The sequence below is a fragment of the Dendrobates tinctorius genome, unplaced genomic scaffold (assembly GCF_039654945.1).
Source record: "Dendrobates tinctorius isolate UK_male_01 unplaced genomic scaffold, ASM3965494v1 ptg000118l, whole genome shotgun sequence".
Lineage (NCBI taxonomy): Eukaryota > Metazoa > Chordata > Amphibia > Anura > Dendrobatidae > Dendrobates > Dendrobates tinctorius.
In genome coordinates this window covers 809,134-827,365 of record NW_027361786.1, presented here as the reverse complement: position 1 = coordinate 827,365, position 18,232 = coordinate 809,134, and the positions used below count along the sequence as shown (strand labels likewise).

Sequence of the window (18,232 nt, the reverse complement as noted above, 5' to 3'; positions counted from 1 at the left end):
TCTCTGATCAGTCTTCTCCTTGTTTGAGATGAAAGTTTAGAGGGACGGCTGGGTCTTGGTAGATTTGCAGTGGTATGATACTCGTTCCATTTCAATATGATCGCTTGCACAGTGTTCATTGGGATGTTTAAAGTTTTGGAAATCATTTTGTATCAAAATCCGGCTTTAAACTTCTCCACAACAGTATCATGGACCTGCCTGTTGTGTTCCTTGGTCTTCATGATGCTCTCTGTGCTTCAAACAGAACCCTGAGACTATCACAGAGCAGGTGCATTTATACGGAGACTTGATTACACACAGGTGGATTATATTTATCATCATTAGTAATTTAGGACAACATTGGATCATTCAGAGATCCACAATGAACTTCTGGAGTGAGTTTGATGCACTGAAAGTAAAGGGGCCGAATAATATTGCACGCCCCACTTTTCAGTTTTTGAATTTCCACAAAAATGTAAAATAACCAATAAATTTCGTTCAACTTCGCAATTGTGTCCCACTTGTTTTTGATTCTTCACCAAAAATTTACATTTGGTATCTTTATGTTTGAAGCATGATATGTGGGAAAAGGCTGAAAAGTTCCAGGGGGCCAAATACTTTTGCAATGAACTGTACATGCCAGTCTCAGGACAGTGTTTATATGGACACTGAATGTCTCAGTTTATTTGGGACTGTGGAGAAAAGTACTAAGGTATTGGATGGGACTGAGGTCATGTGCGGCCGGTCACATTTTTTCCATCAAACTCCCCCCATGTCTGGATGGAGCTTGTGCACTGGGCACAGTGATGGGGAGCAGAAAAAGGTTTTCCCCAAACTGTTCCCACAAAGCTGAAACCACAATTGTCAACTATGTGTTGTGCTGAAAAACTAAAGGTGCAGAGGGGAACCCCTGAGAACAAGCCCATAGCATTATCCACCTCCACCAAACTGCACAGCGGCACAGTGCACTCAGGTGGGTAACGTCCTCCTGGAATCACCAAATGAAGACTTGTCCATTAGACACCAGATAGAGAAATGTTATCCGTCCCTGCACAGAACACGTTTCCTCCAGAGTCCAGGGGTGGCGGCTTTAAACAATTGCATCGGACGCTTGGCATTGTGCTGAGTAGAGAGCCAGCCCCTGCAAAGAACTGAATTATACTGTGACTTTAAGAGACAATGCTTCTCTCTGATTTGTGTGCACTTGGACTAGTCATTTACCCCTTGCAGCTTGCTCTGTATTGGTTTAAGCAAGAAGTAGAAAGTGTCTGATCCAGAAGTGGAGACAGGGAGAGACTCGTGCCTGGGTCAGTAAGACAAACGAATAAGGGTGTCTGAACACTGAGAGACTATTAAATTAATTAGCAGCTTTAAGGGACAAGATAGTGCCTGATGACCGCAGGATCGACTAGTAGAACCAGGTCAGAAACAAAGGGTTGCATAGCACAGCTGAGACAGTTTGCCCCAAGCACCTGTAACCTGGAGAGAGAAAGCAACGCTTTGGTACCAGTGACCCCTCAGTATTGAAAGTGGGACGAGACTTCTCCAGACTCAGAAAAAGACGGAAGAGTTAACCTTAAGGAGGAGTGCAACACAGCAAACTCGGCTCCACTACATCAGGACCAAGCAGAAGTTAACAGACTTTCTCCTCAGTGCTGCAGAACTGTGAGTGTGACACCGGTGTTCAACTGTGTTAGGATATAGAGCAGCGTGGCCCGAATATAGGAAGCCAGGTAGGAATTTACAAGAAAGTAGTCTGTACATATCGATTGTACCGTTTATATTGAACTTTATATTGCCATAGCTGGAGCACACCTTGTGTGACACGCTCCAGCTGTCTCTCCTTGTATCTATTATTGCTGTCATCATTACAAGAACTGTTAGTCTCATTTTCTGGCGTAATATCCTTTGTGTTTGTGGTCAACGTAATACTACAGGAGGTATGGACTCTGCAGTTATGGGGTCAGCATAGCGTTGGTAACTTTTCTGCCCTCTGATCCACAGTACTCGGCCCCCCGCTCTGTAACATTATGGGGTCTTCACTTTATGGCTGAGTTGCTGCGGTTCCTTCTATTTCTCAATAATATCACCCATAGCTGATGGGGGAAGAAATTTCATTAACGGCCTTGTTTCCCTGTGGCTTCTATTGGATCAGGCTGGTATCAGTGAGCTTTGCACCACCATGCGTTCTGTCACATGCCAGTAAACTCATGGTGAGTGGCCGGGTGTTACACTCCAGGGGTGAGGGGCCGGATGTTATACACTGAGGGGCGAGAAGCCAGATGTTATACACTGATGGTCGAGGAGCCAAATGTTATACACTGAGGGGTGAGGAGGCAGATGTTATACACTGAGGGAGGAGGGGCCGGATGTTATACACTGAGGGGGAGGGGCCGGATGTTATACACTGAGGGGGAGGGGCCGGATGTTATACACTGAGGGGCGAGGAGCCGGATGTTATACACTGAGGGGCGAGGGGCCGGATGTTATACACTGAGGGGCGAGGGGCCGGATGTTATACACTGAGAGGCTGGATGTTATACACTGAGGGGCGAGGAGCCTGATGTCATATACTGAGGAGTGAGGAGGCAGATGTTATACACTGAGGGGCGAGGGACTGGATGTTATACCCTGAGGGGCGAGAGGCCGGATGTTATACACTGAGGGGCGAGGGGCCGGATGTTATACACTGAGGGGCTGGATATTATACACTGAGGGGCGAGGGGCTGGATGTTATACACTGAGGGGCAAGGGGCCGGATGTTATACACTGAGGGGCCGGATGTTATACACTGAGGGGCCAGATGTTATACACTGAGGGGCAGGATGTTATACACTGAGGGTCGAGGAGCCAGATGTTATACACTGAGGGGCGAGGGGCCGGAAGTTATACACTGAGGGTCGAGGAGCCAGATGTTATTTACTGAGGGTCGAGGAGCCAGATGTTATATACTGAGGGTCGAGGAGCCAGATTTTATATACTGAGGGGTGAGGAGGCAGATGTTATACACTGAGGGTCCGGATGTTATACAGTGAGGGGCGAGAGGCCGGATGTTATACAGTGAGGGGCGAGAGGCCGGATGTTATACAGTGAGGGGCGAGAGGCCGGATGTTATACAGTGAGGGGCGAGAGGCCGGATGTTATACAGTGAGGGGCGAGAGGCCGGATGTTATACAGTGAGGGGCGAGAGGCCGGATGTTATACACTGAGGGGCGAGAGGCCGGATGTTATACACTGAGGGGCGAGAGGCCGGATGTTATACACTGAGGGGCGAGAGGCCGGATGTTATACACTGAGGGGCGAGAGGCCGGATGTTATACACTGAGGGGCGAGAGGCCGGATGTTATACACTGAGGGGCGAGAGGCCGGATGTTATACACTGAGGGGCGAGAAGCCAGATGTTATACACTGATGGTCGAGGAGCCAAATGTTATACACTGAGGGGTGAGGAGGCAGATGTTATACACTGAGGGAGGAGGGGCCGGATGTTATACACTGAGGGGGAGGGGCTGGATGTTATACACTGAGGGGGAGGGGCCGGATGTTATACACTGAGGGGCGAGGAGCCGGATGTTATACACTGAGGGGCGAGGGGCCGGATGTTATACACTGAGAGGCTGGATGTTATACACTGAGGGGCGAGGAGCCTGATGTCATATACTGAGGAGTGAGGAGGCAGATGTTATACACTGAGGGGCGAGGGACTGGATGTTATACCCTGAGGGGCGAGAGGCCGGATGTTATACACTGAGGGGCGAGGGGCCGGATGTTATACACTGAGGGGCGAGGGGCCGGATGTTATACACTGAGGGGCTGGATATTATACACTGAGGGGCGAGGGGCTGGATGTTATACACTGAGGGGCAAGGGGCCGGATGTTATACACTGAGGGGCCGGATGTTATACACTGAGGGGCCAGATGTTATACACTGAGGGGCAGGATGTTATACACTGAGGGTCGAGGAGCCAGATGTTATACACTGAGGGGCGAGGGGCCGGAAGTTATACACTGAGGGGCGAGGAGCCAGATGTTATTTACTGAGGGTCGAGGAGCCAGATGTTATATACTGAGGGTCGAGGAGCCAGATTTTATATACTGAGGGGTGAGGAGGCAGATGTTATACACTGAGGGTCCGGATGTTATACAGTGAGGGGCGAGAGGCCGGATGTTATACACTGAGGGGCGAGAGGCCGGATGTTATACACTGAGGGGCGAGAGGCCGGATGTTATACACTGAGGGGCGAGAGGCCGGATGTTATACACTGAGGGGCGAGAGGCCGGATGTTATACACTGAGGGGCGAGAGGCCGGATGTTATACACTGAGGGGCGAGAGGCCGGATGTTATACACTGAGGGGCGAGAGGCCGGATGTTATACACTGAGGGGCGAGAGGCCGGATGTTATACACTGAGGGGCGAGAGGCCGGATGTTATACACTGAGGGGCGAGAGGCCGGATGTTATACACTGAGGGGCGAGAGGCCGGATGTTATACACTGAGGGGCGAGAGGCCGGATGTTATACACTGAGGGGCGAGAGGCCGGATGTTATACACTGAGGGGCGAGAGGCCGGATGTTATACACTGAGGGGCAAGGAGTCAGATGTTATACATTGAGGGGCGAGGGGCCAGATGTTATACACTGAGGGGCGAGGGACCGGATGTTATACACTGAGGGACGAGGGGTTGGATGTTATAGACTGAGGGTTGAGGAGCCAGATGTTATACATTGAGGGGCGAGGGGCCGGATGTTATACACTGAGGGGCCGGATGTTAGACACTGAGGGATGAGGGGTTGGATGTTATAGACTGAGGGACGAGGGGTCGGATGTTATACACTGAGGGGCGAGGGGCTGGATGTTATACACTGAGGGGTGAAGGACCGGATGTTATACACTGAGGGGCGAGGGGCCGGATGTTATACACTGAGGGGTGAAGGACCGGATGTTATACACTGAGGGATGAGGGGTCGGATGTTATACACTGAGGGGCGAGGGGCTGGATGTTATACACTGAGGGGTGAAGGACCGGATGTTATACACTGAGGGACGAGGGGTCGGATGTTATACACTGAGGGGCCGGATGTTATACACTGAGGGTTGAGGAGCCAGATGTTATACATTGAGGGGCGAGGGGCCGGATGTTATACACTGAGGGGCCGGATGTTAGACACTGAGGGATGAGGGGTTGGATGTTATACACTGAGGGGCGAGGGGCCGGATGTTATACACTGAGGGGTGAAGGACCGGATGTTATACACTGAGGGACGAGGGGTCGGATGTTATACACTGAGGGGTCGGATGTTATACACTGAGGGGCCGGATGTTATACACTGAGGGACGAGGGGTTGGATGTTATAGACTGAGGGATGAGGGGTCGGATGTTATACACTGAGGGGCCGGATGTTATACACTGAGGGTTGAGGAGCCAGATGTTATACACTGAGGGACGAGGGGCCAGATGTTATACACTGAGGGTCGAGGAGCCAGATGTTATACACGGAGGGTCGAGGAGCCGGATGTTATACACTGAGGGTCGAGGAGCCGGATGTTATACACTGAGGGTTGAGGAGCCGGATGTTATACACTGAGGGGTGAAGGACCGGATGTTATACACTGAGGGACGAAGGGTCGGATGTTATAAACTGAGGGGTCGGATGTTATACACTGAGGGGCCGGATGTTATACACTGAGGGACGAGGGGTTGGATGTTATAGACTGAGGGATGAGGGGTCGGATGTTATACACTGAGGGGCGAGGGGCCGGATGTTATACACTGAGTGGCTGGATGTTATACACTGAGGGGCCGGATGTTATACACTGAGGGTTGAGGAGCCAGATGTTATACACTGAGGGACGAGGGGCCGGATGTTATACACGGAGGGTCGAGGAGCCAGATGTTATACACTGATGGGCAAGGGGCCGGATGTTATACACTGAGGGGCCGGATGTTATACACTGAGGGTCGAGGAGCCAGATGTTATACATTGAGGGGCGAGGGGCTGGATGTTATACACTGAGGTGCCGGATGTTATACACTGAGGGTCGAGGAGCCGGATGTTATACACTGAGGGTCGAGGAGCCGGATGTTATACACTAAGGGGCGAGGGGCCGGATGTTATACACTGAGGGTCGAGGAGTCTGATGTTATACAATGAGGGGCGAGGGGCCGGATGTTATACACTGAGGGGCGAGGAGCCTGATGTTATATACTGAGGAGTGAGGAGGTAGATGTTATACACTGAGGGGCGAGGGGCTGGATGTTATAAACTGAGGGGCGAGAGGCCGGATGTTATACACTGAGGGGCCGGATGTTATACATTGAGGGGCGAGGGACTGGATGTTATACACTGAGGGGCCGGATGTTATACACGGAGGGTTGAGGAGCCAGATGTTATACATTGAGGGGCGAGGGGCCGGATGTTATACACTGAGGGGCCAGGGGCCGGATGTTATACACTGAGGGACGAGGGGTTGGATGTTATAGACTGAGGGACGAGGGGTCGGATGTTATACACTGAGGGGCGAGGGGCCGGATGTTATACACTGAGGGACGAGGGGCCGGATGTTATACACTGAGGGACGAGGGGCCGGATGTTATACACTGACGGGCTGGATGTTATACACTGAGGGACGAGGGGTTGGATGTTACAGACTGAGGGACGAGGGGTCGGATGTTATACACTGAGGGGCGAGGGGCCGGATGTTTTACACTGAGGGGCTGGATGTTATATACTGAGGGGCCGGATGTTATACACTGAGGGGCCGGATGTTATACACTGAGGGTCAAGGAGCCAGATGTTATACACTGAGGGGCCAGATGTTATACACTGAGAGGTAAAGGGGACGAATGTCATACACCAGGGGCGGGGGGGACCAGATGTTATCCAGCAGACGGTGAGGAGGCGGTTTTTCTACACTGGTATATCGGGATGTGAAGGCCTCGGATTTTATACATCATGGGGCTAGAAGCCGGATGTTATAATGGGACTGCCCATTAACATAACATAGTAATAAATGAGCGGTCGTGCACTTGACACATTACCTGATTCCACAGGCATTACATAGTGGAGTCCCATCCTCTGCATCTCTCCATAGCGGAGTTTTCTGAGTCTTACAGGATGCACATTGCTTGCTTCCTAAACAGAGATATTAAATTACTTCTATATAATAAATAAGGTGCGATTAATATCAGCATCTAGGTATATCATTGTACAGTGTGATATTATCCGTGGATATTCATCATCACCATAGATCGCAGTGTATATTGAGGTATATACTTGAGGACGGTGCAGGCAGATGATCGTCTTCTGAGCCACTGGACAGAGATGTTGACTTAAATCGGAGTCTGGATTTTATGCTCTTTCTCCTACTTCTTCCTCGGCTGCAAAGAATCCAGAAGGTGAGTCCCGCTAGTAACACTTCATTCTGCGCATTATATAACTTTACATTTACTCATCCACAGACTTTGTGCCAATTTGATGTATTATTTTTCTCACTATGGGCATTTCTAGGTATAACCTTACGGGACAGGTGATATGGACACTGTGGTAGTGCCGCCACCATACACGGGCTTGACAATGGGTGAGCAGGTGAAGGAACATATACAACACATCCTAGCTATGGCGTCTATGGATGGAGGAGACCCAGCTTTGACGACTGGCCGTTTCCCCATGGGTGCTACCATTGGTTTACTAGGGTTACCCCATTACAGAACCTACAGTACATCCCCCATTAATTTCCGTTTCATACCTGTAACAAGAAGTCACGATGAGCTGACAGTCGTCACACTTCTCCTTCCCGAAGCAAAGATGCATCTGAAATTCAATGCCCTTGAATGAAGGGTCCAGATTTTCCACTCCTTTCCTTGGTGTCGGTTGCTTTCGGGGGGTCTTCTGGATACAACCTCCATAGTCTGTGGAGATGCTTTGTAAGGAGGATTCTCCAGTTTGGTTTTCCACTCTCTCTACAGATGATTCTTCAGCTCGAGTGCTCAAATTGTGCTCCTCACATATCAAGTCGCCATTTATATTGGGACTATTCCAGAACTTCTGTGGTTTATTGGCAGAAGCCAAGGTGAGAAGATCAGAAATTTGAATTTCATCTTCCACCATTTTAGGTTGCCCATCACGACCACCGTTGTGTTTCCGCTGGTGATCCATATCTTCTATCCTGAGATCATCTCCTAATTTATTTAAATGAGTGCATTTGATATTAATTAAATTTAGGAGCTCCATGGCATTACTAGCCATGGTGGAAGGAGCTTGGGTCATGCTGTAACCATTCTTTCCAGAAAGGGTTTTTACGTGTTCACCAGTCATGGTGCAAAGGTTCTTCAGGACATGGTCATCTTCAAGGTTACCTTCTATTTTTGGTAATTTTTGGATGCTTTCCTCCAGCAAATATATTATACCAGGTTCTGTAATTTCTGCAACACATGACATTTTCTGCCCAATTTTCAAGGAATTTTTTGTGTGGGTTCTTGGTAGGCAACTGTTATTAACCTTTACCGAAGAGGCCCTACAAAGAAAAAAAAAAAATGTATAATGTATAAATTTGAAATGTAAAAACATGGCTAAAAACCATAATACTGAGGAGCATATATCGGCTAGGGTTATCTATCAAGCACAATGGCCACATAATGAGCAGGGGGTTGGACCAGATAGCCCAGGAGGTCCCTTCCAACTCTACCATTCTATGATTCTAATCTTGCACATGGTTTGCTTGGAGGCCAACACTCACGATTCACTATTATATGGTTACCAGAGGAGTTCTGCTCAGGGAGAGGCAAAACATGAGAGTGGGACCCTAAGCAGTAACACTTAGTACACTCATGATGGCACACTGATGTTACAGCCATATGGTGACATATAGTGGTAAATACCAGTGTTGCAGAACATACAAGTGATCACAGTACAGTTCTAATGGCCCTCACAAAAGCACCCAAAATGTACAATTGCCCCCGCATTAGTCCCCAAACTGTATAATGGTACTCAAATTAGCTTCCATACTGTTCAATGGCCCCCGCATTGGCTTCCACGCTGTAAAATGGCCCTCACATTAGCTCCAAACAGTATAATGGGTCCCACAATAGCTCCTATACTGTATAACGCGCCCCACATTAGCACTCACACTGTATAATTGCCCCCCGTATTAGTCCCCAAATTGTAGAATGGCCACCACATTAGCTTCTTCACTGCATAATGGGCCCCAGATTAGCTCCTATAGTGTATAATGGGCTCCACACTTTATAAGGACTACCGTGGGGGCACTTATAATGTATGAGGGTCAACCACTACTTCAGGGTCCCCCATTGTTTATGATGCCCCCACGTTTTAATAAAAATAACAAAACATCATGCACTTACCTACACCGAGGATCCTTATAACTCCACCGGTGAAGCTCGGGAGGACCAACATGCTGTGATAGTGCAGACCCACACACAGGACATCAGAGTCCCGGCGCGGTGCCATGGAGTAACCGTGCTGGGACTTTGATGTCCTGAGCGTACATCAGAACCTCAGCCCTTTTGAAGACCGCAGACTTAAAGCGACCTGCGGTCTACAGAATAGAGAGCGGCGAAGCAGGGAGATCATGGGGGGGGGGCGATCAACTGTATTGGTGGGCTGTGAAAGCCGCTCCAGTTAAAGGTAGTGTAGCTCCTGGTGTGCTACTCTGTGCGCGAGGCCCAGGGCAACTGGACCCCTTGCCCCCTCCTCGAAGTTACTCTGGTTACCTATGCTCCATCCCCCGCCATCATCTCCGGCTTTGGAGAATTCCACATCCAAAAATTCCTGACTAAGACACCATCAATACATGGTGATCCTGTTCTTCATGAGAAGTTCCATCTCTCTCTTCTCCTGGCACTGATAGTCATCTTGATTTTCTGGACTTAATTCTTGGCTTTTATCTTCATTCTACACGTTCTTGAACAGAACTCTTAGGTTTTACGTTGTTTGGCTTGAACGGCTTTATCCAGGACTATGGTTTTCTTTTTTACTATGGCCTGAAAACTAAAAGGGAGTTTGCTGCTAAAGACCTACCAGTTCTATATGGTGCCAGCACCGAGCGGACATTGACTGCTCCTACCAGCGATTTGGCTGCTTCGCGTCAACAGAGCAGCTGTTCTTCTGGGCTGCTCTCTCAGCAGGTCATGAGTGCCAACACCATGCCGATTGACAGCCAGCTGCGTCTGGTGAGCATGGCCCCGCTCTATACAAGTGTACGGAAGAGAGGCCGTGGCCACTGTCCGGGAGTATGCATAACAGGTACATACCCTCTTAGAAACCTGTGTATCCTCGCAGCGCACAGTGGGTGCGCTGGGGGGATTAATACCATATGTCTGGAGTCAAAGTGACTGCAGACTTATCATTTTAGACTGGACAACCCCTTTAAGGGGAAGAATAAATATAGTAAAAAGTTAAAGAATATATGTTTTAACAAAATTTGAAAAATAACTAGAAATTCACATCACCTCTCCTTTTCCCCCCATTAAAAAATAAGAAACTAAAAAAAAACAAAAACAAAAACACATATTTGGCAAAATTGCGTTTGTAAAAGTCGAATCTATCAAAATACAAAATTAATGAATCCGATCGTTAAATGGCGTAATGATAAAAAAAAAAAAATCAAAATGCCAGAGTTGCGGTTTTTGGGGCCTCCGTAACAACACACAAAAAAATGGTAATATGAGGCGATCAAAACATCACACTTACCCCAAAATTATATCAATAAAACATTGGCTCTTGGTGCAATAAACAAAGCATCACACACCCTATATCCCGAAAACTGAAAACGTTATGGCTCTAGGAAAATGGTGGCACAAGCAAAATTTCTGATTTTTTTTTCATCACTTACATGTTTGGTATTTGAAAACCACATTACCATACAAAGAAGTTTTAAAAAGGAATATGTCAGCAGGTTTTTGTCATGTAATCCAAGAGCAGCATGCTGTTGGGGTAGAGACCCTGATTTCAGCTATGTATCACTTACTCGGCTGCTTGCTGCAGTTTTTATAGAATCCTTGTTTTCTCTTCTGTAGCAATGCTATGAATGCTCTGTGTAACCTCGCCCACATCACTGATTGCCTGCTTCCTGTGTACTCTGTCAGCAAGCTGCCAATCAGTGGTGGAGGCGGGATTACACTGATTGTATTAAAACTACAGCAAGCGACCTAGTAAGTGACACATCGCTGGAATCAGGGTCTCCTCATCTCTACCCCTATATTAAGCTGCTCTCAGAATAACAAAAATGCATTAAAAAAAGTGGCCTGTCACGGACACACAGCAACAAATTTGACAATGAGGATAAAAACATGGGGAAAAAAAGCGAATCATAAACCACCTGATTTTCAGATGTAATTTCTCTTGAAAACCATGTCAGATTTTTCCATCTCAAAACAAACTCATTGTAAAACAAAAAACTGCACCAAATATGCAATGTGTGAATTTAGACTAATGGTACATCTGCATTGTGTATCTGCAGCAAAATCTGGAGCTTGTGCATGAAGATTCTGCTGTGAATTTGGTGCACATTTCTCCCTATCCACTGCAAATGGTGAATTTGCACAAATGACGAGCTGCGCATTTTAAAAATTTACACTGCGGATCAATTTACAAGAAGAAAATATCTGCAATGTTCAGGGATTTGTTGATATCTCATCTACTTTGCTGGTACTGAAATACACTGCATTTAGACTAAAGGTTGTAAAGTCTGGAGCCTGCCTGGAAAAGATGCACTCCTCCTTTTCCCATCACAGTTTTTATCCTCCTGTTATATTGCAGTCATCATATCATACAGCACTGTTACTTACAATTACTCATTTCGTCTATTTTACCTGCATGAGTCATCATTAGAACTACAATACCACATTGCTACAAAGTCCCTTGCAGCCCTGCTCCCCCTCCTCTTGCACTCCTGGCCCAACTCCTCCTCTGTTCCTCCCCCCTGCCAAGAACTTTGCAGTGAGGCAGAATTGTAGTTCTAATGATGACTCATTCAGGTCAATGGAAGCAAAAGAGTAAGCCTGGAGAGATGTGGCAGAGCAGAACAGGCAGTTAGTTAACATCTGCCTGCTAGTATGTCCAAATCCCGTTTTAAGGGGGGGTTTCAGACACAAAGGGGCCAACGATTTGGTGCCAGAATGCAATGTGAAAGCACTCTTAACCGCGTACAGGGGGGGAGAGGCTCGGATAACCCCTTTAAGAATCAGCACTACACTAGCACATACTTTGTGTCTGATACTGTAGCCCAAATTTTCTTGCATGAGACTGAGCTGCAATACCAGACGCAGCCTGTGGTCAAGTGTGGCGCTATTCATCATCAAGGTCTCTAAAACGAGAGATTTCGGCAGTCATCTCTCTTTCTGCCAATGTTATTTATAAAAGACATGACACCACTTAATTGCCAATGATGGCGGTGGTATAGATTTACCATCCTAACCATCAGAAATTGGCGCAAAGTATAGCGCAAATCCTCGCCTGCTAAAATCAGACGAGCATTTCCGTTTTTGGAGTAAGTAAAGGCCAAAGAAGCACTGAAGATATTAATGTGATGTAGTCACAAATCTGGTGCCAGGCGTCAAAAATCCGCTGCCATGTGCCCACTGTGCACGCGAAGAAAACTTTATATAAAGCTTCAGTCACACATGATGAAATGCACAACTTATCAGAAATGGAAGGATGAGGCTTTGCTTTCGCCATCGACACATTTTTGCCTTTCTGGATCTTTTAGGAATTGTGTAATTGTTGAATCTATTATTGAACATCCCTGACCTTTTTTCTATAGAATATTTGCCAAGAGGAAAAAAAAAGTGTCATAAACAAGTCTGAATATTTTGGCTTAGTCCGAATTTATTTTTCCAAAGCAAAAAATTCACGGAGAAAGTCGCAGCCATAGGGCTCATACCCATCACCGTTAAAAAAAAAAAAAGTCATATTTCGATCCAGAAAACTCAGACGAGTGTCCTGCGATTTTCATGCGAGTACAATTTGATTTTTATCACCTAGCATCCGATTTCCATGCAAATGCGATCCAATTGCAATGAGATTCCAACATGCGCTTTTACATAGAGCAATTCCCTGTCATTTACACATCGTTTAACAAGGAAATATTCTTTAAGATATATTAACCCCTTTCTGACATCTGACGTACTATCCGGTTCACGGTACCCGGGCCCGTATGACCATGGACGGGATAGTATGTCATGCCCTTTAATGCGATACCGCAACTTAAATCGCGGTGATCGCATTAAAATTCCGACGCCATCTTACCTTAGGGAAGATGGTGTCGGCATTCTGGGCTCCGATCCTGCCCCCGGCCTCCAGAGCACTGTGATTGGTTGTTCAATTCTGGACAGCCAATCGCATCCTTTCTCATTGGCTGAAACAATGATGTCCCAGGCTAGGATCGCAGTACCAATGTACTCGATCCTAGGCCGGTTCCTGGCAACGCCAGGCACTGGCTAAAAGCCCCCGGATTGGCGTGATCGCCGACAACATCGATCGCGCCAATCGGAGGGCACAGCGGCGGTATACTGCCATTGTGCCCTGCCAGTATCGGCCTGGTGCTGTAATAGCACCAATCCTAGGCCGGAGCCTAGGACAGGCCCAGCAGGGCCTGCAGGAGCTGGCTGGCGCGATCAATGACATCGTCGATTGTGCCAATCACAAGGCTCAGCTGCGGTCACGCTGTGACCGCTCTGTGCCCTGCTGGTAACCTGGCCGCGACCTGCCTAGGAATCGGAGCTGTGAGCTCAGATCCTAGGCAGTTGCCATAGTCACTAGAGCCAGCAGGAATTGGTGGGATCGATGTAATCATTCAATCCCACCAATGACAGGTCACAGCAGCTCTGTGACCTGTCTCTGACCTGCAGGTGACCTGTCTGACTGCTCTGCAGGGGTCCTCACTCTAGCTGAGGATTCCCGCAGAGCGGTCACACACAGCAAGAGCTCCTGTGCTGGGCATTGTGGTGCCACAGCAGCCTGTAGCACCACAATCCTTGCTGAAGAAAGAAGAGAGAAGAAAGAAAAAAACACTATAACTGTAAGTGGGTCGCCCACCCAGGGCTGTGGGGTACTCGGTACCGGGCCGGTATCAGTGGGAGGTGTCACAGCAGCGGTGACCCGGTCTGTGGCCCTGGGCGCCCAAGCAATGGGGAGATGTAGTTAATGGTAGGATAGTTCGTGACGCCACCCGTGGTGTTTGGCAAGTAAGATGGTAAGCCAATGCTGCATACAGATCCGCTGGGACTGATGGTGTGGTGCAGCAGAGATGGTGTAGCTCCCCACAGGTGGAGCTGTAGTCCCTGGGCAGTGTAGGTGCAATGGATGAGGAGTGGCGCAGAAGGTATGGAGGCTGGTACCCAGGTGTAGCGGTGCTGGAATAACTGGAGGACACCCGAGTATGCGGTTCCAAAGCTTTACTCACTGTTTGCAGTTCACACAACTGCCTGCCTCCGTACTGTGTTCTCCAGGTCAGGGCTCCAGCCAACCTCCAGGCAGGATAGGATTCTCCCTTCCACACTCCGCCAACATGTACCTTACTGAACAACTCCTCCAATGCGCCTTTAGGTGCGAAGCACTCCAGTACTTAGTTACCCTGGAATGCCTCTCTCTAGGTGTTCCTAGTCTTTACTTGTATGACAGACAGCTGTAGCCTGCTTCGGGGACTCCTCTCTGCGTCCCGGCTCTCTATTCCGTTGCTGTTGTGTTCCAAGTCTATGATGGGAGCAAGGCGTTAGCGGCTCACTACTCCTCCGGTGTCTGTTGCCGGACATAAAGATCCAATCAACCTCGGGGACCGGGCCCCGGCCTTTGCGCTCTCTGGACTGGAAGGGTTCTCGCTCTTTCTCAACCTGCTTCCCACCGTCCTTCTATTCTCCTTCGTTCCCATCTGTTCTCTCTCTCTTATGGAAGGTTAGGTTATCAATCTTATCAGTCTCTTTCTCTGGTCTTTCTCGTGCCAGCAGCCCAGATCACTGGGACCTGCTGCAGCACGTCCCTCAGACACCCATCTTCTCTCTTCTCTCTCCTCTAACCAACTAACTCCCTTCTCTGGGACTCACTCCAGACTGCCCTCAAATCCTACACCTTCCCTCTCTTTTATATTTAACTCCACCCGCCTCCCCAGCACCTCTCGTGTTACGAAGCCAGGGACCACAAAAGGCACCCTATGACCTCTCCAGCATAAAGCATGGATGGGTCCCTGCTGAACTATCCTGTGTGTGGGGTGCAGGTGCTGGAATGCGGAAGGGAGTTACCAGCCTACCTGGATGGTGGGGCACTACACCTTAGGAGAAGGTACAGTACCTCTGTGGCGACTGGAGCCTCAGGGGCGCCACATAAGTGTTACCTGATCCCCGATCCCTGCCCAATCTAGCTTCATTCCCCCCTCTTTTTACCCCGTCAACCCCTCTTTGCACACATTTTCCATTTTTTTCACCCCTTTTGCGCCACCTGACTACAACCCTAACTGATCTCTTTTCATCCACCCCAATCCCCCCATCTCCCTTTGCGCAGCCGCCGCGCGTTGATTGGTAACAAAGTTCACCGATCAACACTTGTGCTCGCTTTTTTTCCTCAGCCCAACTCCGCACACATCCCCCAGCCGCCAAACTTTGATAAGTGACTTACAGTTCACTTATCAGAGTTTGTGCCTGCCGTTTTCCTTTTTTTTCTTCACCACCCCCCTTGCGCCACCCCCGTGTGCACATACAGCTGCCGCCGAACTTTGATAAGTGAAACAGTTCACTTATTAGAGCTCATGCCGGCTGTTTTTATTTTCGCCACCCCCGTGCACAGATCCAGCAGCCTAATTTTGAGAAGTGACACGCAGTTCACTTATCAGAGCTAGTGCCTGCTGTTTTAGACTTTTTTCCCACAGGCATTTTTTTCTCCCAGCTTTTTCTTTTTAGAATAGTTTACACCAATAACTATCCCCCCCAAAAAACATACAGTTATCAATAAAGTACATACATAGCACGATATTCACACAAAAAATGTCCTCCTCATCAAATTCGTCCCAACAGCGCTATACAGTGGACGAGGCATATTCTTTCCTTGCCTCCGACACTGATAGCGAGGGAGAGGATCCTACTTTTCTTTATTTTTCCGATTCTTCATCCTCATCCTCTTCCTCTTCCCTCTCCTTATCTTCCTCCTCAGGTCCTGAGGAACCACCACGCAGACGCCCAGGACAGAAGATGAGGCAGCGCCCACCATGCCCGCAGCTGAACCAGCGCACCCCATATGGACCTGGCCCCCCGAAAATTATGAGCCACTGATTCCTGATTTTGTGGCAGAATCAGGAATCAAGTTTGACACCTCCAGCCTCACAGAAATGGACTTTTTCAGTCTTTTTGTCTGAGGATTTTGTTAACCTCATGGTGGAGCAAACTAATTTGTATGCTCGGCAATTTTTGGAACAAAACCTGAGTTCATCATTTTCTAAATGGTCTCCTGTAGACACAGTTGAAATGATGCAGCTTGGGAGCCTGGTCCTCCACATGGGGATCCTGAAGAAGCCAGAACTTTGGCAATATTGGAGTGTTGATATTTTATATAACACTCCAGTGTTCCGAATGGTCATGGTCTGGATGCGTTTTCAGGCCATCCACAAATTCCTGCATTATACTGATAATGTCCCGCACAAGATGATCCCAACTTTGGCCGTCTGTTCAAAGTTCGGCCAGTCATCGAACGCTTCAACAAAAAGTTTGCTGAAGCGTACGTGCCCAAAAGGGACATCTGCGTGGATGAGTCCTTGGTTCATTGCAAGGGAAGGCTGCGATTCCGTCAATACCAGACCATCAAGAGGGCCAGGTACGGAATCAAACTCTACAAACTGTGAGAGTACCTCAGAGTACACCCACAGGTTTAGAGTTTATGAAGGGAAGGACACCAGAATTGAACCCCCTGAGTGTCCCCCTTTCCTGGGAGTGAGTGGGAAAATTGTGTGGGATTTGGTGCACCCACTGCTGGATAAAGGCTATCACCTCTACACTGATAACTTTTATACCAGCATCCCACTCTACAAATCCCTCTCTGAGCGACGTACCGCAGCCTGCGGTACTGTCTGCAAAAATCAGAGAAGCCTTCCGAAGACGCTACTTGGGCAGATGCTCAGAAAAGGTGAGAGCAGAGCTCAATGTAGTGACCACCTGCTGGTGGTCAAGAACAAGGACAAGAGGGATGTCCTTCTCTTGACCAACATACACGGTGATGGCAGCACCCTCTGCACTGTACGGGGTACCTCTACACAGGTCCGCAAACCTGACTGTGCACTGGGGCACAACAAAAACATGGGGGGCGTTGATCTCTCTGATCAACTCCTCCAACCGTAGAATGCATTGAGGAAGGCCAAGGTGTGGTATAGAAAGCTGGCCGTGCACATCGTCCAAATGGCAATGCTCAACGCATTCCTGCTGTCACGATGTGCACGCCACACCGATACGTCGTACCTTCAGTTCCAGGAGGTAGTGGTTAAGGCCCTGATGTTTGGCACTAAAGGAGCGGGCCCCAGCCCCCAGTACTTCTGGAATTGAAGGTGCTCGTATTGTACCAGGTCAGCATTTTCCGGGGGGTGGTCCTGCAAACCGGAAAAAAAGGTAAGCCGCAAAAAAGGTGCTGAGTGTGTTACAAAAAGGGAATATGCAAGGACACCATTTATCAATGCGACACCTGTCCCAAAAAACCTGGCTTGTGTATGAAGGATTTCTTCAAATTATACCACACCTCTATGCAGCGTCGGACTGGAACAACTTGGGCCCACCAGAGAAAATCATTCTTGGGGCCCACTATGTAGCTACATAGAGATAAATACAAGACCACCAATTGTGTGGTAAAATATGCTAATATCCGGGTAGAATATAAGGTAGTACACGTCTTAATTATGTAGCAGGAGTTGGGGTACCCTCCATCATAGAATATAAAGCAGCCCCCTCATATAGTATAATGCATCCCCCTCATAGAATATAATGCACCCCCTCATAGGGTATAATGCTGCCCCCCTCATAGGGTATAATGCACCCCCCCATAGGGTATAATGCTGCCCACCTCATAGGGTATAATGCTGCCCACCTCATAGGGTATAATGCTGCCCACCTCATAGGGTATAATGCTGCCCCCCTCATAGGGTATAATGCTGCCCCCCTCATAGGGTATAATGCTGCCCCCCTCATAGGGTATAATGCTGCCCCCCTCATAGGGTATAATGCTGCCCCCCTCATAGGGTATAATGCTGCCGCCCTCATAGGGTA

General features: G+C 48.4%; 1 protein-coding gene across 2 annotated transcripts in view; it reads right to left on the bottom strand.

The window, feature by feature from the left end:
* The window catches only part of ZGLP1 (zinc finger GATA like protein 1), a 41,327-nt gene that overhangs the window by 12,883 nt on the left and 10,212 nt on the right, over positions 1-18,232 (bottom strand). For both annotated transcript variants that reach the window (XM_073590613.1, XM_073590614.1), the window contains exons 2-4: positions 7,729-8,496; positions 7,257-7,360; positions 7,022-7,115 (exon numbers count right to left, since the gene is read on the bottom strand). In XM_073590613.1, the coding sequence (XP_073446714.1) occupies positions 7,022-7,115; positions 7,257-7,360; positions 7,729-8,496 (966 nt within the window). The remainder of the gene's footprint in view (positions 1-7,021; positions 7,116-7,256; positions 7,361-7,728; positions 8,497-18,232) is intronic.